The following is a 25,363-nucleotide window of genomic DNA, read 5'->3' as shown; positions in this document are numbered from 1 at the left end:
ACAGGCTTTGTCATCAGTGGGTAGATTTTTGTGCACTCGTTCTCCTTTGGCGGTGCTGCACCTTCTCCCCCTGCACACCCTTCTCCCCACTCCTGTACTTCTTCCTTTTTTATAGTTTTATTTTTACTTACCTCACCACTAGGTGCTGCTTCTTCAAACATCTGCCACAGATCTGGTAACTCCCTTCTATTCTGTAACTGCTTACCTCAGTATTTTGCCAGCAGGTGTGTTGATACCAGATGCAGTACCCTCTTATCAAATGATCCTCCCTCTGGCCATATAGGCTGTACACTGTCTCCTTTTATCTCCGTCACCCACTGATCATTATATTTTTGGATTTTCTCACTATGTAGAGGGAGATGTTGACAGATGTGTGCTAACAGTGTGTTGCTCTGACTTATGTTTAGCTGCTCTTTCTTTCCTTTCTCGAAATGAATGTACGTTCACAACTTTCTTTACCTCCCCCCTGGGAACAATTAAACCAATCCCCTTTCACTTACACCTCTTACTCTTGGAATTTAATTGCGTCGACAGATACCTTTAATTGCTCTTCAATTATTCAAAAACCCTCTTGGTCAAAAATCACAGGTTTTTTGTCAACACCTTCTCCTGTTAATCGTTATAGTTCTCAAACCACAGATAAAATGGCACTTACTGACAGACCGACATGTAACAGACACACAGAGAACATGTAACATAAACTACCTTCTCGTTCTCCCCTTTTTTGCTTGTTTTACCTTATCGCTTCTTACTCTTGTTGTCTCACACACTCCCCCACCTCTAAGCCCCCTCGGGCTACCTTTTCAAGAATTCTGCTCACACGGAAAAAGAATAATCTAAATTACTACTCTGAGTCTGCTGAATATATGAGACTCCTACTTTTTTCACTTTATCTTCATTTATTCCCTGCACTGGACGAGACAATGCTATGCGGCGCCGCCTTCTACCCTGTTCGGGCTAAGCTTCCTTATTTATCTTCTACTTCTTTTTACCACAAATACCTAATGGCCATATCAAGGATAGATAAGAAAAAAAGCCTCAGTAACATTCACACAGACCCTATACCTTGCCCCACTCTGCTAGATCTTTACCCAAGCCGTTATCTTCTTCCCCTCTTCCCTTTTCCTCCCCTGAAAAGTCTCAACACCAGTACTCACGTGTTCAGTTGGGTGGTCCGAGAGCCACCGTTCACAGTTTATCCACAATCTGGTCTACACCCCAACCAAGCCGTGGCCCGCCTTGGCGAGCAGTGTTTAGTTGGGTATTTGGCAATGGGAACCCTTGGAACTGCTCTTTTTGTGTGCACGAACTGGTCAACCGGGGAGGCGATGGTTTTTACGGGGGTGTCCCGGATCTCGCCGCACGGCACGGGGCCTCGAGGCACCTGTCCCAATCACGTCGTGGGGTTCACCAAAAATGTAGGCGCACTTCCCTTCTTATACGTCCAAAAACACAAAGGAATAAGGCACAACCCAGCGGGGAATGAGACCAGGAGAACAGGCTGCAAGTCGTTTATATGAAATTGGCATCCAGAGAATTCTGCTGCCCGAGAGCGCTCTGGCAAACATTACAAATGTGGCAACTTAAGAAGGTAAAAAACGTCACAACTGACATCATGCTATAGGGGACTACATGGATACAGGATTGGATAAAACATTTGGCTACACATGTCTTTGATGACGTTGCTCCCGCTGGATTGGTTGTTCAGTTGGCGGGAGGGCGTGTGCCACGAGGTCCAGTTGCCTGTGTCCGGGCGGGGTGAGGGTCAGTTCATGATGAAGCAGAGCAGACACTAAATAATCTAACATAACATATTGTTTTGAGCATGCACTAAATAACAGTCACTAAGGCTCCTTTGAGCAAATCATTATACTCTATAAATTCTAGGTTTATGATGGCATCATTATTCACTGGGGACTTGCAGGGTTTATCAGGACTCGGGGGTCTTGCCTAGGTGGGATCATTGATCATGGAGTGGGTCTGGGCACATCAGAAGAACTGGGGGGGCATGCTGACATTTGTCAGTTCTAAGGTGCAATATACTGTGACAGAGGTTGGCCTTTGTTAGTTGGGGCACACTGGGGTGGGCATCACACCGAGGTTACACGTCGGGTACATCAAGAGAATACCTAGCGGTCCATGGGGTTATATTGGCAGTAATTTTCCAACAGCGGGGGTAAGAGGGTACATGCAGGTTTGTGGAGATGGATGGGCTGCAAGGCCTGGTTCGAGCCGGTTCACACACAGGACAGTGATCTCAGAGGAAGGGTGAGGCGTTACATCTATTTTGTTGCAATTACCTCCGGCTCAGGCGTGAGAATGGAGCTGCAAGGCTTTCAGACTCAGGAAGAAAAGGTGGGGGCCTTGGAGCGCACTGTGTGAGGCGCTGCAGAGGGGAGAGAAGACTTTTTGCTTTATTGCAGTGAGTCCTAGTCCAAAGATGGAGTCGAGGGTGCCCAAAATGGATGCCAAGTGTCTCTACAACAGCCCCACCTATGTCGTCATCAGCGCGGGGGCTGGTTATGCACACAGGGGCGAAGGAAGCATCCCCCACTGTTGGTCGAGCAAGTGATGCATCTTGAACTGAATGGGTGAGGGGGGCCCGAATGGCCCGCCACTCCCACACACTTCTAAGGCGCTCATATTGCATTTGACATTAACACATTGTGCTGCACTTGGGGGGGCATTGCTCAGCTCGGCATCCTTGCCCTGCTCACGGAGCTCCTGGAGGCTACCGCTCTCTGGGGTGGCCCCCACTGGCTCAGGGGCACCCTCTCTGCCGCTGGAGCCCTCCTCGCTGACCCCCTGCGCCTGCTTGATGATAGCCCAACATTGATTCCATCTCCTCTTCGCTTTCTTTTCTTGGCTGGCTTCCCTTTCACTCCCAACTTAAATTGAACTTCCACTGTCTCGTTTTTTAAATCTCTTCATGATCTTGCTCCCCCCTACCTTTCCTCTATCCTTTCTTTCTACTCTCCCTCTACACTGGAACTCTTTACCTCTCTCTATCCGTTCCATTTCCTCTTACTCCTCCTTCCGCGCCTACTTGAAATCTTTCCTTCTTCAAACCCCGTCTTGACTCCTCTCCTTCTTTCACTATTTCCCTACTTCATCCCTTCCCTCCTTCCTACATGCCCCTCTTTCCCCATTCTCCCTCATCCCTCCTTCCCTCCTCCCATTATCTCATCTTCTTACCCCGCCCTGACCTCCCTTTCTACTTCCCTTTCCTCTTCCTCGGCTCTATTCCTCTTTTAGACCTTGGTAAATTGACCTACATACGTTTTTGATGGTTTGTTTCGTGTCTTTGTAATTTTATGCTTCTTGTTTATTACAATGTATTCTTGTTCTAATGTAAAGCGCTTTTGCGGAAAGCACTATATAAACTTAATAAATACAAATACAAACCTGTGGAAACATATAAATCAAAACACTATCACTGCAGGACTATCACTGCTGGAAAAAGTCTTGGTTAAACAGAAGACTTTTCTGTGTTCTTCCATGTAGGGCAGCTTACCGCACTGGCCAGCATGACTCCTACTTCTGCGTCGGGTTGCGTTTCAAATCTGCCACAGCTTGGCATTTTACACAGGGTATTGAATGAGCAGGTTGCCTTGGGCTGACAGCGCTGATTTCGTTCCAGCTGAACCCGTGCCGGTATTGCAATGCACAGCCCAGGCTGGAGCTCTGTAACTTGCAGATCACGGGTTCACAGCCTTGTAATGTTGCAGAGGAGACGCCCCAGGTTGATTTTGCCTGCTGTGAATGACAAGCAGGCCATCGTAGACAGCAGTTGCAGCTTAAAAGCACAGTCGGTACCAACCACAAAGCCTGACTGATTTCGCCGAGGGCCAGTTTGGGTGTTTTTTTCCCCATTTTCTTTGGCACTAGGGTGTTTAGGTGTGGCTGCAATGCCAGCCACGTCCAAACGTCCCTTGCGCCAAATCGACGGTGCCAGAAAGGCTTCTGCGCCAAAATGGGCACGCCGAAAGGGCTGCTGCGCCAAAGCGGTCGCGCCAAACCGGCCTGCGGCAAAACAGCAGCGCCGAAAGGGGGTGAACCGTGCCAGAGAAGTACATCTTTGTTTTTGCTTCCGCCTTACTGGGGGTTCGAACGTACGCGCTGCAGGAATATTCTAGTGTCACATTTTAAGGAGTAACATCTTTTAAATGAATTGCCTGTTTTGGAAATATTCCGGAACAGCCACTTTTCCCCTCACCGAAATTGATCCGCGTTTCATTTTCTGCATATGAGCACGAATAACGTGAAATTGCTGCAGGCACAGCAGTGTGTGCAGGTGATAGGTGCAGGTGGCTACAGTGCTGGGCATTCCCCTCATGTGATGCGAATCATGGGAGATTGTAAAGGGGAGGGTGCACATAGCTGCCTGATGTGGGGGTCATTTTCTTTCCCTGTGTTTCTTTCAGTGTTGATAGTACAGGGGTAAAGGGCAGTGTTTGGGCGAGGAAGGCTGGAACAAAGGACCCATGCATAGTGTTTGTATTGGGGGAAGGAGGGAATGAGGATGGGAATAAGGCACTCTCTATCACCCACCAGTGCCTAGCCAGCCATGCACCTACGTACCCCATCCAGCAGGCGAAAAGACTAGCCTGCACAAGACTGCAAGGCTTAGTCTACAAACATTGCCTGGAGACACCCAGGTGCCAGTCTGCGCTGGCACCCTCTGGCACAATCTCCCCACCAACTTGCAGGCAGAACCCTCCTACCCAGCGTTCAGAAAGAAAGTAACGACTGCCTCTTTCTCATCTTCCGCTTTGCACTCTAACAAGCGCCTAGATGCCGGGACTACGTGCGCTGCTATAAATGTACAAATAAATAAACAAATAAACCTTTTGTATCACCACTGCGGATGTTGTTCTTGCAGGTGAGAGCCATTGAAACGTATGGGCGAGTAGGGTTCTGATAAAAAGGTTGAGAGGTATGGATAAGGGCTGGTATGGGGTCGGAGGGTGGGTTCAGAGGGGCAGAATTTAACAGTGCACATTTTGACCCCTGTATACACAGCATAGAAATGCATGACACAACATTTAAATGTATTGGCATGTTATAGGTGTTATTAAACAAATGGGTAATGTGTGGTTGTTCTGAGCATTTACGAAATGCCCTGCAGTAAAGGATCAAGGCCCGTACTGATGGACACCTTGGTTAGCTGTTGCATGACGGGAATCAGAACGGCAATTTGCCAGAGAATAACGTATTACGAACGGGTCCCATTAAAACGTCGTTCAGAGTATTTTATTTATTTAAATGTACAGGAAACTCCGGGTGCTTTGAATTGCCAAGGGATATTGGCTTTTTCTTTCTGAGGCGATCTATCCTTGGCGCAGTCTGTGATGCATGTTTCTCCTCAGAGCTCGGTGGGGCCTGAGGACGGCCTCCAGGCCGCAGCGTTTTCTCCCATGTCCGGCCCACTGTTTATTTCTGAGGCGATCTATCCTTGGCGCAGTCTGTGACGCATGTTTCTCCTCAGAGCTCGGTGCGACCTGGGGACGGCCTCCAGGCCTCACCGGTCTCGGTTACAGGAAGACTACGCATGCCTTTACATGACCAGCGCCAAGGGGGTATATTTAGCCCTTCTTGAGGTCATGTTTTTCTAAGGAGATTCCCTATCCTTGAAATTCAATTCCTCATAGAGGAGAGGGGACTCGGATTGGATTGCAACTAAACGGCCGCAACCTCCTTTGCCAAACCTTTCCTGGCACAGCCGCGTGACGCGCGCCCCAAGGAAAGTTAGGCATGATGTTTGCGTAGATATAGCGAACAACTGAGCGTAAAAGCAACACCGGACCAAAACACCTGTGCAGTACTTACCGAACAATGGATGTTTGCAGTTACTTTAGAAAAGCCATTGGTACATAATTAATGAGTGAACCGAATGCAATGGAGAATGTGTTAGGGATTAAATATAATTGCAGTATATTAAAATTACTTTGAGCATTCCAAGTGCACGAGAAAAGTTGTTGCCAAAACTGTACTTCCTGGACATTTAGTCCACTGGGGGATCTCTCTACTGCGGGAGGCAATGGGGCTTATTATGAGTCTGTCGGGAACCGTGTCGGTGCTACCGGCGGGTTGCCGCTGGACCCGTAAATATATACTGGCACCTGACTTCCCGGTGTCATCAGGAGGTTTCAACCCCGGCGGCCCGGGAAGTCAGGCGCCAGTAAATTGTAAGTCGCCATAGTAGAGACCACAGAAGCACCTCTGTGACGGTCTGCCTACCATGGCCGCTGTGCCCGGCAGGGTCAGACCTGTCGGGCACGGCAGCTCCGGCAGGCAGACCTGTAGCTTACCGGCTCAGTTGTTTCCGCACCGGACCCGCATACTTGTAATGAGCCCCAATCTACCATGTGCAATCCGGCGGTAGCATGCAGGACCAGCCTTAGTGGCGGCAGTGCCCCAGGCATCAAAACAAAAATTGGACGGTCCCCTTCTCCCCTATTTTTCAATAGCCGCTGATGCTATTGTTATTAAACGCATTTCATATCAATAGGGCGCCTGCCACGCCTTGTCCCAGCATGCCAGCTCGGGGGAGACCTTGAACGAATCCCTGAGCTGGCATGGCGGGGGGCTAATGGTTGCCCGGGCGTCTCTGCCCTAAGGCCGACCCTGGTGGCATGTGTGCTGAGTGAGTGAAGTACTACGCATTGTGGGAAATACCGGCGAGGAACTCCATGGCGCTAGTTGTGCTTCACCCACCTTGCCCCACGGAATTCAGGTCTATAAGGCTATTAGCACATCGTGCTATTGGCAATAAATGTTTGCGGTTTTGGTAGTGAAGTAAAACCTTTTAATTTAAGAGTGAGTAAAATAAATCGACCTACTGTGTTAGTAAACTAAATGTGGTTTTGTTTTGTAGTATTTAAATAACATGTCTGTCTTCATAAGTGAAGCATTTGTATTGCAACTTGTTTGAACTGGAACAGGTTTAACATGGGAAAATGCGAGGTGTCATGTAAAAGTACATGATTTTTCTATATAAGAAAGTGAAAGTATTTTCCAGTGTCTTAGCTTTCTCTATCTCGGAGAGGAAATGTTGCATTGAAAGAAATCTTGCCTAGAAATTGGGCCTCATTACGAGTTTGGAGGTAGCCATGCCCTTGATAAGGTCATGGCTACCTCCAAACTTGGGTCCGGGTCCCCTGAATGGGGAAATACCGGGCCATTCCGACCTTGAAGGGCCCGGTATTTACCCATTCAGGGAACTCGGACCATCCCCATTCCCATTTGAGCAGAACCCGTAGTTTGCCGGTCCAGATACAACGGTACCAGCAAGCTTAAAGGTACCATTGTTTCTGGACCGCCAAACTTAAAATGAGTCCCACTATCTGGCTAGAGGACACTCCTCCTGACTGCTGTAAGTACAATAACGTCACCCTTCACTTGGCTTTGAGCGGTGGCATGTCCCGGCTCTTTTTACGGGGTGGCCCAAGTGGGGCACTGACTTATGCAGGTGTGGCATGATATGATAAGTCATTTATATAACCTGCCTGTACACAAGTGTTTCTAGGCGCAACAAGACAAGGGAGGGAAGACAGAGTGAGGACAAGACAAACAATCTTACTAGGCCATGTGTCATTCAGATTGTGCAAGTGCGAGAACGAGAAGTGCAAGGTGAAAGGAAGGAGGAGTGCAAGGGAGAGGGGGGAAACAGGGCAGCAATGTTCTGAGTAAGTGCAGCTAGGGTAGTGCGGCTTTGGGTAGTGCAAGGAGAACAAGGGACTGTAGAGTTGCAATTACAGCTCCTAAGTATGTGGTAGGCCCGGAGGCAGTGCAAGGGTGACTGATCAAGAAAGAGCCTGGTACCCAGTGAGACTCTGAGGGTTACCAAGCAACCAGTAGGTACCGCAGACAAGCAGGTCAGGAAAGTCAGCAGGGGAGGGAGAGAAGGAAAGCAGGGGAGGGAGAGAGAGAAAGCAGAGGAGAAGAGGAACGTTTTGAGCTGCTTCTGGAAGTTCAGGTGGTCCGGCTCAAGTTTGATAGGGGCAGTGAGGCCATTCCAGAGGGAGGCACCTGCAGAGGAGAGTGATCTACCCCCACTCTCTGCCTAGGGAAGCGTCTGGCCCTCAGAGAGTTGGAGGTAGCTGAGCGAAGGGCTCGAGAAGAAAGGTATTTTGGAAGAGAGCATTGGATGTATTGTGGGTCCCGGCCCCAGAAAGCCTTCTGGACAATGCAAAGTGTCTTGAACTTGATCCTTGCAGCCACAGGGAGGCAGTGGAGAGATTTGAGGGCTGGAGAGATACAGTCCCTTGGTTTGATGCCACGGATAGGTCTCCCAGTCTTGTTCTGGATTAGACGCAGAGGGCGGAGAGTAGAGGAAGGCAGCTTGAGAAAGAGGCTCTTGTAGTAGTCCAGCCTAGAAAGAACCAGGGCTCTGGAGACAGTGAGCTTCTGGGGGAAAGTGTGAAAGGGAAGAGTCCCTTTGAAGTACATGAAGGAATGCAGTACGAGTGCACACACACACACACAATGATCATGGGTGGACTGGGAGCCAAAAGAGGCCCTGGAAAAAATGTTCAAAGAGGCCCCATATTACATATTTTTAGTAAGCCCCAACCTTTTCCTGAGAAAATTTGGAAATAAAATAAGTTACCACACAAAACAGGCCCAAGGTGCAAAGGCATACCAGGAAATCTCCAGAGTTCCCTGAAGGCCAGTCCACCCCTAGTAATGATCATAGTTTAGGATAATGGGGTGGCACCTGGGGCGGCCAATCAGATTCCAAAGGGTAGCACGCGCCATCCCAGGCCACTCCCTGGACGCACCACTGGCTCTGAAGCCCCACCCCTCACCAATACCTTGATATGCGCCATGATGCATCTTCCTACATCTTATCAACAGGGGTCAACCAAAGCAGGGGGGACTCATTAACATGCAATCGGATGTGGCATCGCCAGAAATTAGCATGTCAAAGGGAAACATGCAATTTTCATTCAATTGGCTTTGCATAACCATACATAATGCACAGGATTTATAACATTTGCCATCCATAAAATCAACACACACAAAAACACCAAGAAGATATTTTCTTCTAATACTGTTTTGAAAATGTAAAAAAGGTGTGCAGGTGTTAAAGTCCAAGAACCAATGCCGATGTTTTCCCTGGAACTTGCAGTCCTGAAATGTGACATAGCTTTAGTTGTTTGCCGATATCATCAGCTCGAAGTTCCTGGCCTGCAAACCTGGTAACCATGATTCAAGTCCAGAACCGGGAAAATTCACGAATTAAAAAAAAGACAGGATATTTCTGTTCATTTTACACACACCCTCTAAAATACCCAGGGGGATGGCGTCCACCCGCTCCCTTCTGACAGACGCCGCTTGGAAACCTACATTAACAATATGCTGGGCTCCAACACATTCTTTTTAGTCGCCACGTCGATGCACTTCCAATGGCATGTTTCCAGCGCTGTGAAACACACAGGGATTCCTTGGGTGCTTTCTTGTGAGACCAAGTCACTGGACACGCAAACGGTCCCTGCCCTGAAGGATTAGATGACGTCACCATTATGCTGCTTACATAGAAGATCTCCTCCAAGCGCAATCCGCGCTCCTCTGCGGACCCCATATGGTAGACGTATGCCCTCCCTCACTCCCATCCTCCACGATCTCACTGTAGGTACCCATCTCTCCAGCTGCTCTTAGGTTGGTCACAAATGCCGCCGGAATGCTGCTCCTGTCGGCTGCTGACACTCGGCACCATTGCGGCCCCTCTTTCACCGGTTCCTTTCTGCACCACTGTACTTTTCCGCACCGTGGCTCCTGCCAGCTCCTCCCCCACACCTTTATTTGTTTTGGGTGCTATGGGCCAACCTCGCAGCTGGGCCTGTGAGCTGGCTGTACTGGCCTTGCAAACCACTGGCCTGAGTGCCGCCCTCCTTACTAGTGGTGGCCTCTTCCCGCTGATCCCACTAGAATTGCTGCTGCCTCACTTTTACCAGAGTGCTGGTCCACTTTTGTTCACTGGTGGGAACTCACTAGTTGTCCCAAGTTGGCCACCACCCAACCTAGCACACTAACGCCCAACTCCTTACTTATTGGTGGTGTGGATGATTGTTGTTTGGGGGCAGTGGTGTCACACAACTGTTTGATGGATTCCTTTATTCAGACCTGTCTCAATTTCATCTGATACCCTTTAGATCCCTCCCCCCTGAGCTACCAATGAACCAAGAACCAGGCGGGTGTACAGGAAATATATTTAGGTTTATTTGGATTAGATGTTATGAAACTCGCACTGAAATGTCCAACAGCATGTTAAACCATGGCGCAACACAATACACTTTTCTCCACATAAATATATCACGAAAGTGAGTTGAAAAGAACACAAATCACAATTCTTTACTTTCTACAAATTTTGCGTCATAAAATAATTAGCGCTGGTCAGTGAACACATTTATAGTTGCAGTGCTGTGCAATTTCGATTTCTCTGCACGTTTAAGAGGGCAATGGCCTGGATGCGTATGGGGCATTGGAGTCCCTGCAGTAGACTTCTTTCCATTAACAATGTTAAATGCTGCAGATACGTCAAATAGAAAGAGAACAGCTGGATTATTTTCATAAAGAGTTGAAAGGAACACTTTCTTCATATGGAGTGAGGTCGTTTCAGTGCTGTACGTGCGTCGGAAGCCTGATTGGTCATCAGGCAGAACATTATTTGATTGGCTGTAGTCAAGGAGCTGTTGTGATGAAGCTACCTTCTTCCGGATGTTTCTTCATGAAAGGATAGTGTGTGATGAAGCGGAAGTTTGCCAGGAGTGCAGGATACACACAGGGTGTTCTTTATGAACACCAGAGAGATGATAGACACCGTGAGACCCTTTGGAAACTCTCCATGGGAAAAGTAATTATTCATGAGAGGCCCCTAGAATCAGGCTCAGGTGGTAATGCTCCCTTTGATGACGGCGGCTGCTCCAAAGAGGCATTTATTTTCATAGCAATCTTGGTGAGTTCACCTGCAGCAGAGATTGGAGAGAGGGAAAGAGAGGGAGAGAGAGGGAAAGAGAGAGGGAGAGAGAGGGAGAGAGAGGGAGCGAGAGAGAGAGGGAGAGGGAGAGAGAGAGGGAGAGAGAGAGAGAGAGAGTGAGGGGTTCCATTCCGGGGCACCATGATGCCAGGCAGTCTGACCGATCCTGGCTTTGCGGCAATCCTGTTGAGGATTCCAGGGATCTTGGTTTGGCCAAACTTTGCTAGAATGCCACCAAGCGGCTGAGTTCTGGGAGTAGTGGGAAAGCACATGGTAGGTGCACTTAGTATTTTGGGAATCTTGAATCTCTCAGAAAGCGCAAAGAAATGCATTTCTGGAGGAAATACATTTTTATGATTAGTTCATAATGAAATTCTCTTTTGCGCCTCAGACATATTGCATTGCCTCTTTATTCTTAGTTTTTTGCCGTTTGTGCTCATGTTTTCTGTTAGCCCTTCCAAGGAGGGCAGCTTGCCATCAAGTCACATATTGATCATTTTGTTTGGGAGCTTCAGCACCTGTTGAATGACAGGGACCATGAGGTCTAGTACTTTAGTGGTGTCTTGCTCAAGGTTATGCCTAATGGTGTTTCCAAGAGATCTGTTGGGCATCAAAGAGGTGGCGGCTTCCTTGAAGCGAAGCACCACGATCCATTCCATAAGCTGGAGAGAGATGTGGTCTCGTGGGGCGCTTCCAAGATGATGCTGCGTAGCTTGATTGGCAGGTCTGTCCAGGGAAGAGAGACTGTCCTGGGGCCTGGCTGGAGCATCCAGGGTGTGCCCACGCATGTCGGTTGTCCAGGTCACCCATGAATAGGATATTATCTATTTTATTTATTTATTTATCTATTTCTAACGCGCTGTAGCCCATAGGCATCAGGGCACGGAGAAAGGCAGATCAAAACAGAGGGGGATATGTAATAGAACATTTCTAAAAGGAGACTAACCTAAGAGAATAAGAAAATTGTAATGTTTTTTTGAATGCTGGCAGACTTCTTTCACAGCGTCCGTTTGCAGGCAATTTGTTCCAAGCAACGGCTGCTTTTACAGGGTGTGACCTCTCTTTTCCCTTGACCCGTCGGCATCTGGGGCATGTCAATCGCACGGAATCCTTGGATCTGAAATTTGAATAGAGTCCTGGACACCGATAAGTGCTTTCAAGTGTCTAGTGGGCGTCTGCACTAAGCGATGGCGACCCCAACAGTTTTTACTTTGGGTACTGTGCCTATCAGATGGTGATTGATAGAAACGTGTGCATGATCTGGATTGGACGCCACTAGAAACGCCTTTGCTACATATGGAAGCAGTGCACCTGTTTGACATCACACCAGAGAGAGGTGTTTTTCTCTCCACTATATAGCACTTTCCTCACATATTCTAGGAGTGGAGTTTGTTTATATAATATACTGGTCCTAGAGTACGTTGGCAAGACACACAATTCAACAATGTGAAGTAGAAACAGTGTTTTCATATCAATCCTAAAATCGTCCCCTACTTTTAGGAAAACTGTGGCAACACAGGTGGTCTGTACATTACAGCAATGGATATGGTGGTTTTGGAGTCCAACAAATAGGGACATCGCAAGCTTTCAAACAACGCGGTAGAGAGGATTTCAGCATCTTGAGATAGGCAGGGTAAATGATTGCAAATCCTTCTCCAAGGTGATTGGTTAGCCAAGATTTTGTAGTCCGTGCAAAGTTGAATACATATAAAAGAGGTGCAGTTTTCTGTGGACCTTGTCTTTATTAAGGCAAGGCTTTGTCTAGGTCTGCCAGCACATTGAGGATTACGGTTGTCATGCTTGGTGTCTGATCTGCAGTTAAGCATTTTAATGTTATGGATTGATTTTGGCTTGAAAGTCTTGACACGGGAGAGCGGGATCTGAAGCACAGTGAGCTGGGGGGAAGTCTGACAGACAAGATTGTTCGGCCAGGTGACATATGTAGGTGCTCTCCCAAAGATGGGGCATCCCCTCGAGTGAGTCTCTTGGTCATGAACGGGGTAAGGGTTGAGGCTGCAAAGGGCAGCAGTGAGAGAGGGGGTCCTGGCAAGAGAGACCCGCATCTCTGATTGTCTTGCACCAGGATAGTGCTGTTGCAGTAAATGTTTCAGACCATGCTGGTGTTAGGCGTCTGTTGGGGCCATTCACTTTACCAGGACCCCCATATGTAGGGGGAGGCCAGAGAGCCAGGCTACATCAGTGGTCAGTAAAGAAGAGATTGCCTGTGATGTATTTCTTCATAGACATGGTCGAGGTAAGTGTTAGTAGTTGACCTGCCAGGGTTGCATTTAAGGGTGAGTTTGTTTGCTGTTTTTAAGGCAGCTTTAGTGTTAAAAGTTGCTGGGTAGATAATGAAATAGCAGTGCATGTCATGCAACGGTGCCACTGGCATGCATGCTCTCCTTTATAGTAGTAACAAAAAGATCTTCTATCCTATTTCAATGTTCGACTTAACTAAATCCTATTTTAAAGTTCTGCCTCTCCCTCAACTAAATCCTATTCTAATGTTGTACCTCTCACTCAACTAATCCTTTTCCAAAGTTGTACCTATCCCTCAACTAATCATATTCCAAAGTTGTAGCTCTTCCTCAAATAAATCCAATGCTAAAGTTGTAGCTCTCCCTCAACTAATTATATTCTAAAGTTGTACCTCACTGGTCAACTAATCATATTTTCCAATCTCTCCCTCAATTAAATCCTATTTTAATGTTACCTGGGGGCAACCAGACGTGGACTCCCTGGTCACTGTGCTTAGAGAGGTTCAGCTTCACCTCACTGATGATGCCCAACAAGGCTGAAACACGTGTACAGGGTTGCTGTTGGTACTCTTGTTCAGAGAGGAATTGCCATAGCATTTCGGTGCTGGACTGCCCATGTGGGCGGGACAAAGACTGTTATGCAAATGGATATTTCCCATCTGTGAAAGGTACAGTGAGCAAAAAGCAGATGGCTGCAAACTCTCAATGTGGCTAACAATCACTGAACAGGTTATCATGCCTTGTTCTTCCGAGAGAGGGGCGCCTGCTACCTTTGTTGAATTCTTTGAAGGAACTTGGGGTTGGTCACCCTAGGTTACCTGGGGGCAACCAGATGTTGACTCCCTGCTCATTGTGCTTAGAGAGGCTCAGATTCACCTCACTGATGACACCCAACAAGGCTGAAACACGTGTATGGGGTTGCTGTTGATACTCTTGTTCAGAGAGGAATTGCCATAGCATTTCAGTGCTGGACTGCCCATGTGGGTGGGCCAAAGACTGATATGCAAGTGGGTATTTCCCATCTGTGAAAGGTACAGTGAGCAAAAAGCAGATGGCTGCGAACTCTCAATGTGGCTAACAACCACTGAACAGGTTATCATGCCATATTCCTCCGAGAGAGGGGTGCCTGCTACCTTTGTTGAATTCATATTCTAATGTTGTACCTCTCCCTGAACTAATCCAATGCTAAAGTTGTACCTCTCCCTCAACTAACCCTATTCTAAAGTTGTAGCTCTCCCCCAACTAATCCTATTCTAAAGTTGTAGCTCTCCCTCAGCTAAATCCCATTCTAATGTTGTGCCTCTCTCTCAACTAATCCTATTCCAATGTTCCACCTGTCCCTCAACTATACCATGTTCTAATGTTGTACCTCTCCCTGAACTAATCCTGTTCTAAAGTTCTACCTCTCCCTCAATTAAATCCTATTCTAATGTTGTAGCTTTCCCTCAACTAAATCCTATTCTAATGGTGTACCTCTCATTCAACTAAATCCTATTCTAAAGTTGTACCTCTCCCTCAAGTAATCCTATTCTAAAGTTGTAGCTCTCCCTCAACTAATCATATTCTAAAGTTCTAGCTCTCTCTCAACTAAATCCAAAGCTACAGTTGTAACTCTCCCTCAACTAAATCCTATTGTAAAGTTGTACCTCTCTCTCAACTAATCCTATTCTAATGTTCTACCTCTCCCTCAACTAAAGTTGTAGCTCTCCCTCAACTAATCATATTCGAGAGTTGTACCTCACCCGTCAACTAATCATATTTTCCAATATCTCCCTCAATTAAATCCTATTTTAATGTTCTTCCTTTCACTCAACTGAATCCTGTTTACATGGTCTTTGTCTCCTTCAACCAAATATAATCTAAATGTACTTCCTCTTCATCAACCGCTGCAGAACCCCACTGTCTGAACACAAACTCCAAAGATGTATTCAGAACCTTTGAGGCTGATCTCACCCTAACCACTTTCCTGGAATCCCCAAGGAAGTTTGGGAAAGTTCTGATTGGCCACATTTTCCAAATTCACCAATATTCAGATGCTTCCAAATTCACTCAAATCATTTTCCCCAGGTTTACTGAAGTCCAAAGTCTGATCTGCAGTGGTTCATATAGTTTTTATAATTAATTAAAAACATGGAATCAGTGGTACTGTCAGAAGGGGGAGCTTGACAGTATTATGTGCATGATAATGATGTGTGTGTAAGGATTTTTGCATAGTTTCTATTGGCACTAATTCTGAGTTGAACACCAATTTCAACGGGCATGGGCTTGGCTTCTGTGTGTGTGGTCCAGTATGATTAATTCATATTAAAACATCTGGTTGTGCATGCAGGTGCATACACCACATGTAACACATTTGCGTACATTTTACTTCCGGCTATCAGACACGTACACAATGTGGGATCCTGGTCAAATCACTACCCTTGTTTATACCCTGTTCCCCTTGCTAAATGTTAACATTTGGAGTCCTTAGATATGACCACATGGCAGTAAAGAGCAAAACCCAGGGATCTCCGAAACAGAAAACCATCTGGGGCCACTTCAGCTGTGACAGTGCAGTTTGACAAGTTCTTAACAGTGACCCCAACAGGGGCGTGTCCAGGGAGTGGCCTGGTGTGGCACGTGTGACCCCTGGAATCTGATTGGCCCCCCCATTATCCTAAACTATGATCATTATGTGTGTGCGCGCTCGTACTTCATGCCACCCCTGCATAAGTCAGTGCCCCACATGGGTCACACAAGCCTAAAGGTGAAGTAACAGATGTGACTAAACATCTCAAGTCATCATCAGAACACAGGCAAACATTCCCAGCCAGTTTACTGAAGGTGTCTATTGCTGCTCTTTCGCACCCCTTTGAAGACAATTCTAATGCACCTTTAGGTAGCGGCACAGTCCTCAACGCTGCTAGCTGATAACTATCGCCCCATCGCAAATACTATGCTTCCAAATGCTGACCAAGCAGTGCAACCTCTGATTCCCATTCTGAGTTTCTGCATGCTTACAACTGGTAATGATGCAACCCTGTGGCGACCAACCAGTACAACCTCGGATTCCCATTCTGAACTGCAGAATGCCCACAGTTGGTAATAAAGCAACCCATTGCTGACCAATCAGCGCAACCTCTGATTCCCATTCTGAACTGCAGAATGCCCACAGCTGGTAATAAAGCAACCCATTGCTGACCAATCAGTGCAACCTCTGATTCCCATTCTGAACTGCAGAATGCCCACAGTTGGTAATAAGGCAACCCATTGCTGACCAAACAGCACAACCTCTGATTCCCATTCTGAACTGCAGAATGCCCACAGCTGGTAATAAAGCAACGCATTGCTGACCAATCAGTGCAACCTCTGTTTCCAATTCTGAGCTGCAGAATGCCCACAGCTGGTAATAAGGTAACCCATTGCTGACAAACCAGAGCAACCTCTGATTCCCATTCTGAGCTGCAGAATGCCCGCAGCTGATAATAAGGCAACCCATTGCTGACCAAACAGCACAACCTCTGATTCCCATTCTGAACTGCAGAATGCCCACAGCTGGTAATAAGGCAACCCATTGCTGACCAATCAGTGCAACCTCTGATTCCCATTCTGAATGTCAGCATTCTCAGAGCTGTTAATAAGGTAACCCTGTGCCGACAGACAGTGCACCTCTGATTCACATTCTGAATTTCCGCATGCTTACAGCTGGTTATAGGGCAAGAGGATTAAAGTTTAGGATGTGCTTTGTGGAAGCAATGTTAGACATTTCCAAATGTCTGCCTTTCATATTTCAAGCAAGCTGTTTACATTTTTGATTTTTGATTTAACAATGTTTTATTTCGAATCCTTGGGCTTGTTGAAGTTTATATGCCTGATCTGAAAGAACAACAGACTGAGCAAAACAGCAGAGCGACATGGCTTCACTGCTCCCGAGCCAGTCTTACTAAGTGCAGAAACCGCCATGCAACACATTGTGTATGTGTGTGTGTGGGGGATGGTGGGGGAGAAAGGGGGGGGTTCTAGGCTTCATCGTGTCACCATCATCCGTTGTGAAGACGAGGAAAAACAAACACGTGTGTCATACAGAATCCACGATCATTGCTCACCATATAATAATATCTGCTCACCTTATCTGAGTAAGGAGGTGTGGCCAATCCGACTAGTGATGTCCACATAACTAGACACAACTGACCATCAAACTCTCCTCACCAGACTCACAGTCATGGTCGGCATCACTGAGGCAGCACACAAATGCATCTCCTTTAGCAGGAATGGATGGCTCTTCCATGCTGATGGAGAGATACTTCCAACTTGGACCTTTCAACCTTCCCTCCCAACACAATGTCCACATGTGGTGTACCACAAGAATCAGCCCTATTCCCAGTCCTGTCAAATATGTGTGTGATGGCGCCACACAATGTCATAGACTTGACGAATGCTCTATACCACCCGAATCACCATACAGCTTTCCTTTCAAAATATCTTTAGTCAAACCAGCAGCTAGTTCACGCTTGACGCCCGGCTCATCTCCATCAATTCAGATGCAGTCCAGATGAAGGTCTGACTGCCAGAACAAGACAGGAGCACCCACTGGAAGTGCCTGTCAACACACTCCACCCTACACGCTGGCTCTACTGGACCTCACATGTCTCACACACCAAGCTAAAGTAGAGAACAGTTCCACCTTGCAATCAACATACACCCCCAAAGCAGAACAATTGTGAAAAAAATATAAGGATTCCTTAATGGGCAAGACATGTCCAGCACACCAAGTGCAGTCATAAGAGTAAGCATGGCTGCATCTAAAACTCCCGGTATATAAACTACAAGATGGCATAGCACCCAAACAGGTGGAATCCCAAGTCGCAAGAACTTGAGGGAAATTCACACAGACATTTATTACCTGCAAGGAACTCTGCTGATTGAAGAAGAAACCATGGTACAATTAAAACTCATAACAAAGCATCACAAAATCATTTGATGACAGCATCCCAACCTAACTGGAGAATAAAATAGAAGTAGTTCCCCCCATGGCACCTAAGATTCAACTAAAAACTAAGTATCAACATCCCAGCTTCAAGAAGCCAATGACACCAGCTGAGCAATTGCAGGAATCCAAACTGCCATTCTCTCCACCAATAGACATTTAGTCCAAACCAACCATGCTCCATTTTTGAAAACGACTGAAACCTCACCTCTGGCCTGCTTCTACGAACAAGCTGATGTGCACTCATCATCACCCTCAAACTCTCCCCCTCCCCTACCACAACCAATTCCTGACCAATACAGAGATCACAAGGAGGTGCAACAAAAACCTGGACTCCTCCAGGTTTTCCAGAGAATATAGCATAGGGGACAGCAGTTACAAGTGCCCATAATTAGGGCACTGGGGTGCGCATATGCTGTTGTGTTCCCTTTCAAAATGCAGTGGTAACATGTTTTCTTGTTTTTATGTTGCACATTTTTAAGTGGTGCTCTAGTTAATTGTTTATTTGTGCACCTTTGAGAGGTAGAATCTTCAACTTTTTAAGATTTGATGGCATTCCTTTTTCTGGGAAACCTTGTGCCTGTGTTGCTCTCATTGTATCAGGATTCTGGGTGCAAACAGTTTGTGTATCATAGGAAATACATTACATTTCTTTTACACATTTTGATTTAGAAAAATATCAAATTTGATGTGAAAACTCAAATCGATATAGTTGCGTTTCCCTATAAAGTCAAATTCACTGCCCGCATTTTCACTTGCACGTAAAGTAAGTACCTTGAGGAATCAAACACAAATATGAAAGTTCTTGTTTTATTGAATATACGCTGTGAAAGTCATTGCTGAAAATAAAACATAGTTTCAGGTGTGAACATTACAACTCATTCATGTTTTCGGCGCCATGATTGACATTTTTTACAAAAGGTTTTTACAAACCTTTGGTTTTTGCTAGATATAAGGTTTCAAAACTAGTTTGCTGACTCCCATAATGTGAGGACTACATGCCCCGCTTAACATATATGTGCACATAGCTCAGTCAGGTTAAAATGCGTTGTTGCTGGAGGCCTTCCATTCCATGCCACCATGAAGAAGTATTTCTTTAAACGCAAGTTTTATGGTCTGACTAAGTAACCTGATTGCAGTATTTGGTTTAAAAGGCTTGAAAAAAATACTTCCACCAAAAATGAAATTTCAGGTGGAAAGTTTTTTTTTCCCAAGCCTTTTAAACCCGCCATAACTTTGCTGGTGTTTGCTCAACATTTCTGAATGCTCCAACCACAAAGGTGTCAGACTACACTGCACTGATGATCCTTAATAAAGGTGAAACATGTATGCAGTAGTCTGCATCCTTGAAAGGTGTTTGTTTTGGGTTGAAAAGGCCTATGCATGAACCAGCACTGCTTTACAAAGACCTTTCCTGGGTCAAAGACTTGCTAAATTGCATACCCACAATGCATTGCCCATCTGGCTCTGAACTGGAGATGGACTTTCAGTGATGGCCAGTGGGTGGCACTGTGCTGTGTGTGACTTGGCTGGAATGGCTAATTCTGCAACTAAAAGAAGGCAGGCAACACGACTCAACAAACAGAAAGTCAATGTGCCAATGTATATTTATAAACTATTATGCATTAACATTGGTTACTTGAACAGCAACATTTCTCCACCTAGGTACATTAGAATGAAAATATACATATGCATAAAAAAGGTAATGTATGCTCATGTCTTTTTCCTGGAAAAAAAGAAACCGATCTTTCCGACCATACAACATCCTATCCTTGGCCTTCGGTGCAACAGATACAGCGCAGCAGTCGGACAGTCTTGCGTGAAGTTCGGAGCTTCGTGGGGATTTACAGAGAGCACTGCTGTAATGCATGAGCCTTCTTAGGTTCATTGACTGTAATGTGTAAATCTTGTTAAGGGTGACCTCCCAAAGGTGTCCTTCTTAACCGATTCAACGGTTCAGTAATCCTAGCGATTAGGGGCAGCGCGTGCGGCGCGCTCAGCCGCTGTCCGAGTCGACGTTTCTTACCGCAGTAATGTGGCGTACCTGGGTTATTCGTCTCACTGCTGTTTTTAGCAACTGCTTAAAGTCTCTGAAGGCCAGGTCCTCTCTGCGGAGAAAAAAAAACGAGAAACTAAGGGGTATTCCAAAACAAAAGGTGGTCACTTGAATTATACTGTGCATGGAAGTTCAGAATTTGAGCAGAAATAATGTTCTTTGTGGTGTCCCTGAACGAGTCCCACTTAACAGGAAAATCCGGGTCAGGTATTCCTTATTTACACAATAAAAATATACCAGACAAATTTGCATATAATGAATTTCATTGGATATTGGATATTAAAAGCATATTTTGGAGTCCTTCTGAAACTCAGATGGAAGTTTACTAAATTGGGGAAAGAAAATGCACAGCCCAAATGGCACCACCATGTAGTGGTGCATCCGTGTTAACATTGCATTCCACATATCAAAATAGTTAACTCATATTTTGTAGGATTGTAGAGCCCACTTTGGTTCTAAAATAATAAAGGTGCATCAGGAATGGTTTTCTTTCTCTCCTTTTTCAGACACAGCATGAATGTATTTCAGTTCCTGGAATAAGGCATGCAACTATTTCTTTCGTATGCGATTCTATGGCACAGGGAATAGGCTTCCAATTATGCAGGAAACGCGTATACTTATTGGATATAGCAGTAAGAAATGAAACCAAAATTTCATAGCCCCCTTCTCTGAATAGCTATTCATCAGTGTGCATTCCCCTTTAAGAATGTCCACCTTCTTATTTTATGTTATGTTGATTTATACCGCGCACCGCTACCAACCAGGGGCAGTCTCCCGGTGTAAATCCTCTTTTTTTACTGACCCCAGACACTGAGCTACGTATCTGGGAACCTTTTGCGTTCTTTTGTTTGTGGTAATGATATAACCACCCTTCTAAGCCTGTAGAGGGCGTGATTCACGTAGGAACTTGATCTTTCCCTGTTACTTTCTTGTTTCAAGGAACTGTTTTTGGCGCATGGCATTTGTAGAGAACCCCCGGCCATAGAGGATGTTTCTGAGTCTTTGGGGGTCATTCCGACTTGGGCGGTAAGGGTTAACGGTCACCGGCAATGATGCCGGTGCCGGAAAACCCTTACCGCCCAATTCCGAGGTCCCTTAGTGGGTCCCAGCAGGAACAGGTGGTCTGACCACACGTTCTCTGCGGTTCCCATTAAGGGACCTTGGAAATAATAAAGGTACCACAATTTGTGGTACCGTTATTAGTGCCTTCCCCATTCCCGTTGAGCCCTATGGGGGCTCAAATGGGAATGGGGAATGGTCTACAGAACGGGGACTTACCGGGTCCTCCAGGGTCGGAATGACCCTGTAAGTTCCCATTCTGCCAGACCGGGCCCGGTTTGGGAGGCAGCCATGGTGCTAATAGCACCATGGCTACCGCCCAACTCGGAATGACCCCCTTTATCTTGCATTGTCGAGTGTGGCAGTGCACCCACCCTACCGTCTTTCAAGCAGGAAGGTCCCCCGGCTCGGACCGGCCAATTTGACAGGCAATGCCTGAACAAAAAACGCGAAATGCAAGTATGGGTTTGGTCAAAGTAGGGCACTTGGTTGGTCAATGTGGGTCAGTTTGATGAGTTACTTCACTATGCAGGAGTAGTTTTGACCATTGTTGCTGAACCCATTTTTTTTTATTGCACAATTAACATTACATTTTATCAAAAAACTCCCCCTTGGGTACTATTCAAACAGTCTGTCACAAAAGGAATGAATTGCCATTTGCAACTGTGGGCCACTTTTTCATTGGTGCCCGAGCCTGAAGGTCCCTGCCTGTCTCAGGGTTAACGGCCAGGAACTGGTGGCAGTCAGAGGCATCATTCCATGTTGTCTTACACGCTTAGCGATGCTTGCTCCATTACGCAGAAGCACTAGGACCCAGAGGGTTCAGATCCCTCTGGGCAGGGTTCAGAGGCAACACGGGGCCTCGCTTGGGATACAATCACTGGAGCAGGACTGGAACAGAGAACACATTGACGTCATTGATCCCTCAGCAGACCAAGGCCTGAGATCACTTACTTACTCTACTCCTAATACTGTTGATGGGTCCATTGATAACGCACTAGGAAAGCATGCTGAACCTTCCCAGAATCCCTTGGCTAGGAATGAGGGGGGTGAGTCTGGAGACATGGGGTGCTCTTCTTTACTAAAAACAGACTCCAGCAAACAGGAAAGACACGGATCCCTAGAGAGTTGCATGTAAAGGTTTTCCTAAACCCACCCTGTGGGCTCTCCGTTGGATGGCACACGCTGTGTGTGTTTAACAATCAAAATGCTCTAGAAAGAGCTATTTTACACGCTTTCTAAACGATTCTTGAGACAAATGCTCTCTTTCACTGAAATACAACAGTTTCGTCTTCTGCTGAAGGAACCAATAGTTACCGTGTATAAATCAAACAGGAAAATATCATTTCCGTTTTTCACACACTGTTCGTAAATGCTCATAATCACCAGCTCAATAGTGAAAGTTGAAACTTTTGTGCATTCACACCAAAGATCATTGTGTTTGCACAGCTCCACGTACATAGACTGTGGGTCTTTACCTTACGTAAGTGAGGCTGACTAGCATCTCACAGAGAACTGCCTCTCCTGTTAAGCTGTGTCAAGCCAACTGAGGGTGGGACTCCAACTCCCAGCAGCCCTGCTCGGCGCACCGCTTGCGCATCATCTAGATGCGACCTGTTGGCTCAAAAGGCCTTCAAAGACATGAAGTGCCTATGCAAAGGCCTATTTGAAGCCATTTCGAAGCCAGGAGGCCAGAACGCTGCCCATTTCATCCTAGAGGTACTCCCCTCATAACCTTCTTTCCTCTGCTATACCTCCCTTCTGTTATTACCTGCGACACCATCCTTTGCGCTTGTGCGCCCTGTCTTCCACTTTGTCTAGGATGATAAAAAATGACCCTGCTTAAAGCACACATCTTTGCCACATCGCTTATCGCTAACACCTGCCTCGCCCGTTCCCCACGACTTGTAGCACATCAGTTCCATCCACACAGGCCCATGCGCACCCAGATAAAACATCATGCACAAATCTCGTTTGACTCTTTCGAATGCCCAGTAACTAAAATACATACTGAGGCTAACTCTTCCATCTTATTAGCAACTCTTTACTGCCCGCCTGATTCTTACAAACCCTTCGTCTTAACACAAATATCAGAGTAACTCTCAGAACTCATTTCCCACACAGACAAACGTGTCGTCTGGGGTGATCTAAAACTGAAAACCAACGATACCACCATACGTGTTGCTAGGTCTGGAAAAGATCTGGGGCTATGCTAATTTTGGGACTGTCCGGACTGGGGGCTAGCTAGCCCTTTTGGTTGTAACCCCATAGCTTCTATCTGAGACTTCAGTGACCTACGAAATAAAGAATAGACAGAGATACAACGAAGAGAGTAAGGAAGAGCATTCCAGTGAAGAGGGGCTAAAAGCGTGAAAGTACAAAAACGAGATTGAGCACAAGGGGGGTGAGGCGCCACCAATAGGAACTGAGAAGAAGAGCGGAGAAAGCGAGAAGGGATATAGAAAGATACCAGAGCAGAGAGATAGTCTGGGCAAGACCATAGAGGCATTTGAAAACAAGGCAGAGAAAATAAAATTCAGGTTGAGTGTGAAAGAATAACCAGCTAAGAGTGGTAAGTGAGGAGGAGATAGAATCTCAGAAAGGGTGGAGGCAGAGAAGACAAATAGAGGAGTTAAAAACAGATATGAGAGGGGCAGAGGGACAATAAAAGAGTCAGGAAAAGATCAATGAGGAAATCAACAGTTTAGAAGCTTGAAAAGTGAGAAACGGACCAGATTTGCGAATATTGTGTAAGAGAAGCGGCAAGCGCGTGATGTTAAAGAAATATGATGAAAGAAAATGTAGACCAAATGTGAAGGCCAATATTTCAGGCCGTGGATGAGATTGGGAGCTGGGATGCGAGAAGCAGATGAAGGATGGAGAAGGGAGGGAGGAAAGGGTATTAGCGGGGAAAAAGAAGACTTCAGTTTTCCCAGAGTTGAGTGTAAGATAGTGAGAAGACATCCAAGATTTGATAGCCAAAAGACATGTCGAAAGAGTGTGGTGCATTTCAGAAGAGAAAGAGGAAAAAGAGAGAAAACGTTGAGTGTTATCAGCATAAAAGCGGTGTGATAAACCAAAGGAAGAAATAACAGCAGCAAGAGGGGAAGTGTAAAGAGAAAACAGAAAAGGGAGCAAGACGGACCCTTGCGGAATGCCATGGGCAAGCAAGAAGGATTTAGATGACTTGCCAGCCCAAGAAACAGAAAAAGCTCTTTGAGATTTGATTTGATAGGTTATTTATAATGCGCTTAATACCCAGAGGTTTCTAAGCACGGACCTGGGGATCAAACCTGTGGTGCTCTGTGTCGTCTTGCTTCCAAGGCGAGCACGTTGCCCCTGAGCTATCCTCCAGAGACCATTGACACCAGGAAAGAACAGGGCCAGTGAAACCAAAGAAGAAAGAGATGCCAGTAGTAGAGAGTGGTAGACAGTGTTGAACTCAGCAGATAAATCCAAAAGGATGAGAAAAGGTGGGTGTTTGGAATAACGTGCAGAAAGAAGTGAGTCCAAAACCGAGAGGAGAGCAGTTTAAGTGGGGTGGAGAGGGTAAACGGCAGATTGGAATTGTGGGAGAATAGAAGAGTTGGAGACACAGGTAGAGACTTGGGAATAGACCAACCATGCCAGTCGTTTAGAGAGATAGGGTAGTAAGGAAATAGGATGAAAATGTATGAGAATCAATGGGTCAGCGGTGGTTTTCTTTAAGATTATGGAAGCATGTTTGAAGGCCGTGGGGAAAATAAAGGTTGAGAGACAGATGTTAAAGAAGGAGGTAAGGTAAGACACTAATGGAGGATAAACTTTAAGAATAGGTGCAGAAGGGATTGGGTCAGTAGAAGAAGCAGTAGTGTGAGCTTTGGCCAAAAGAAGAGAAGTATTAGTGTTAGAGATAGGTTGAAATCAAGAAATAGAGGTGAGGAAACAGGGGTAAAAGAAGTCACGACCTCAGATGAAATGGAAGCTTCAATATCATTGTGAAGAGAAGTTACCCCTGAGGACAACAATTGGGCAGAGCTAGGAGCTGACAAAGTAGGAGGAGA

At 46.2% G+C, this 25,363-nt stretch overlaps 1 protein-coding gene across 2 annotated transcripts in view; it reads right to left on the bottom strand.

Moving 5' to 3' along the window:
• Positions 1-19,001: 19,001 nt before the first annotated feature.
• The window catches only part of GUCY2F (guanylate cyclase 2F, retinal), a 720,767-nt gene continuing 714,405 nt past the window's right edge, over positions 19,002-25,363 (bottom strand). For both annotated transcript variants that reach the window (XM_069612625.1, XM_069612624.1), the window contains one exon: positions 19,002-20,313. Coding sequence is in view for 1 of the 2 variants with exons in the window: in XM_069612624.1 (XP_069468725.1) it covers positions 20,202-20,313 (112 nt within the window). In the remaining variant the exon portion in view is untranslated. The remainder of the gene's footprint in view (positions 20,314-25,363) is intronic.

The sequence above is a fragment of the Ambystoma mexicanum genome, chromosome 5p, assembly GCF_040938575.1.
Source record: "Ambystoma mexicanum isolate Mex_15411 chromosome 5p, UKY_AmexF1_1, whole genome shotgun sequence".
Classification (NCBI taxonomy): domain Eukaryota; kingdom Metazoa; phylum Chordata; class Amphibia; order Caudata; family Ambystomatidae; genus Ambystoma; species Ambystoma mexicanum.
The sequence above is the reverse complement of the archived record's forward strand: the minus strand, read 5'-3'. Positions and strand labels throughout refer to the sequence as shown.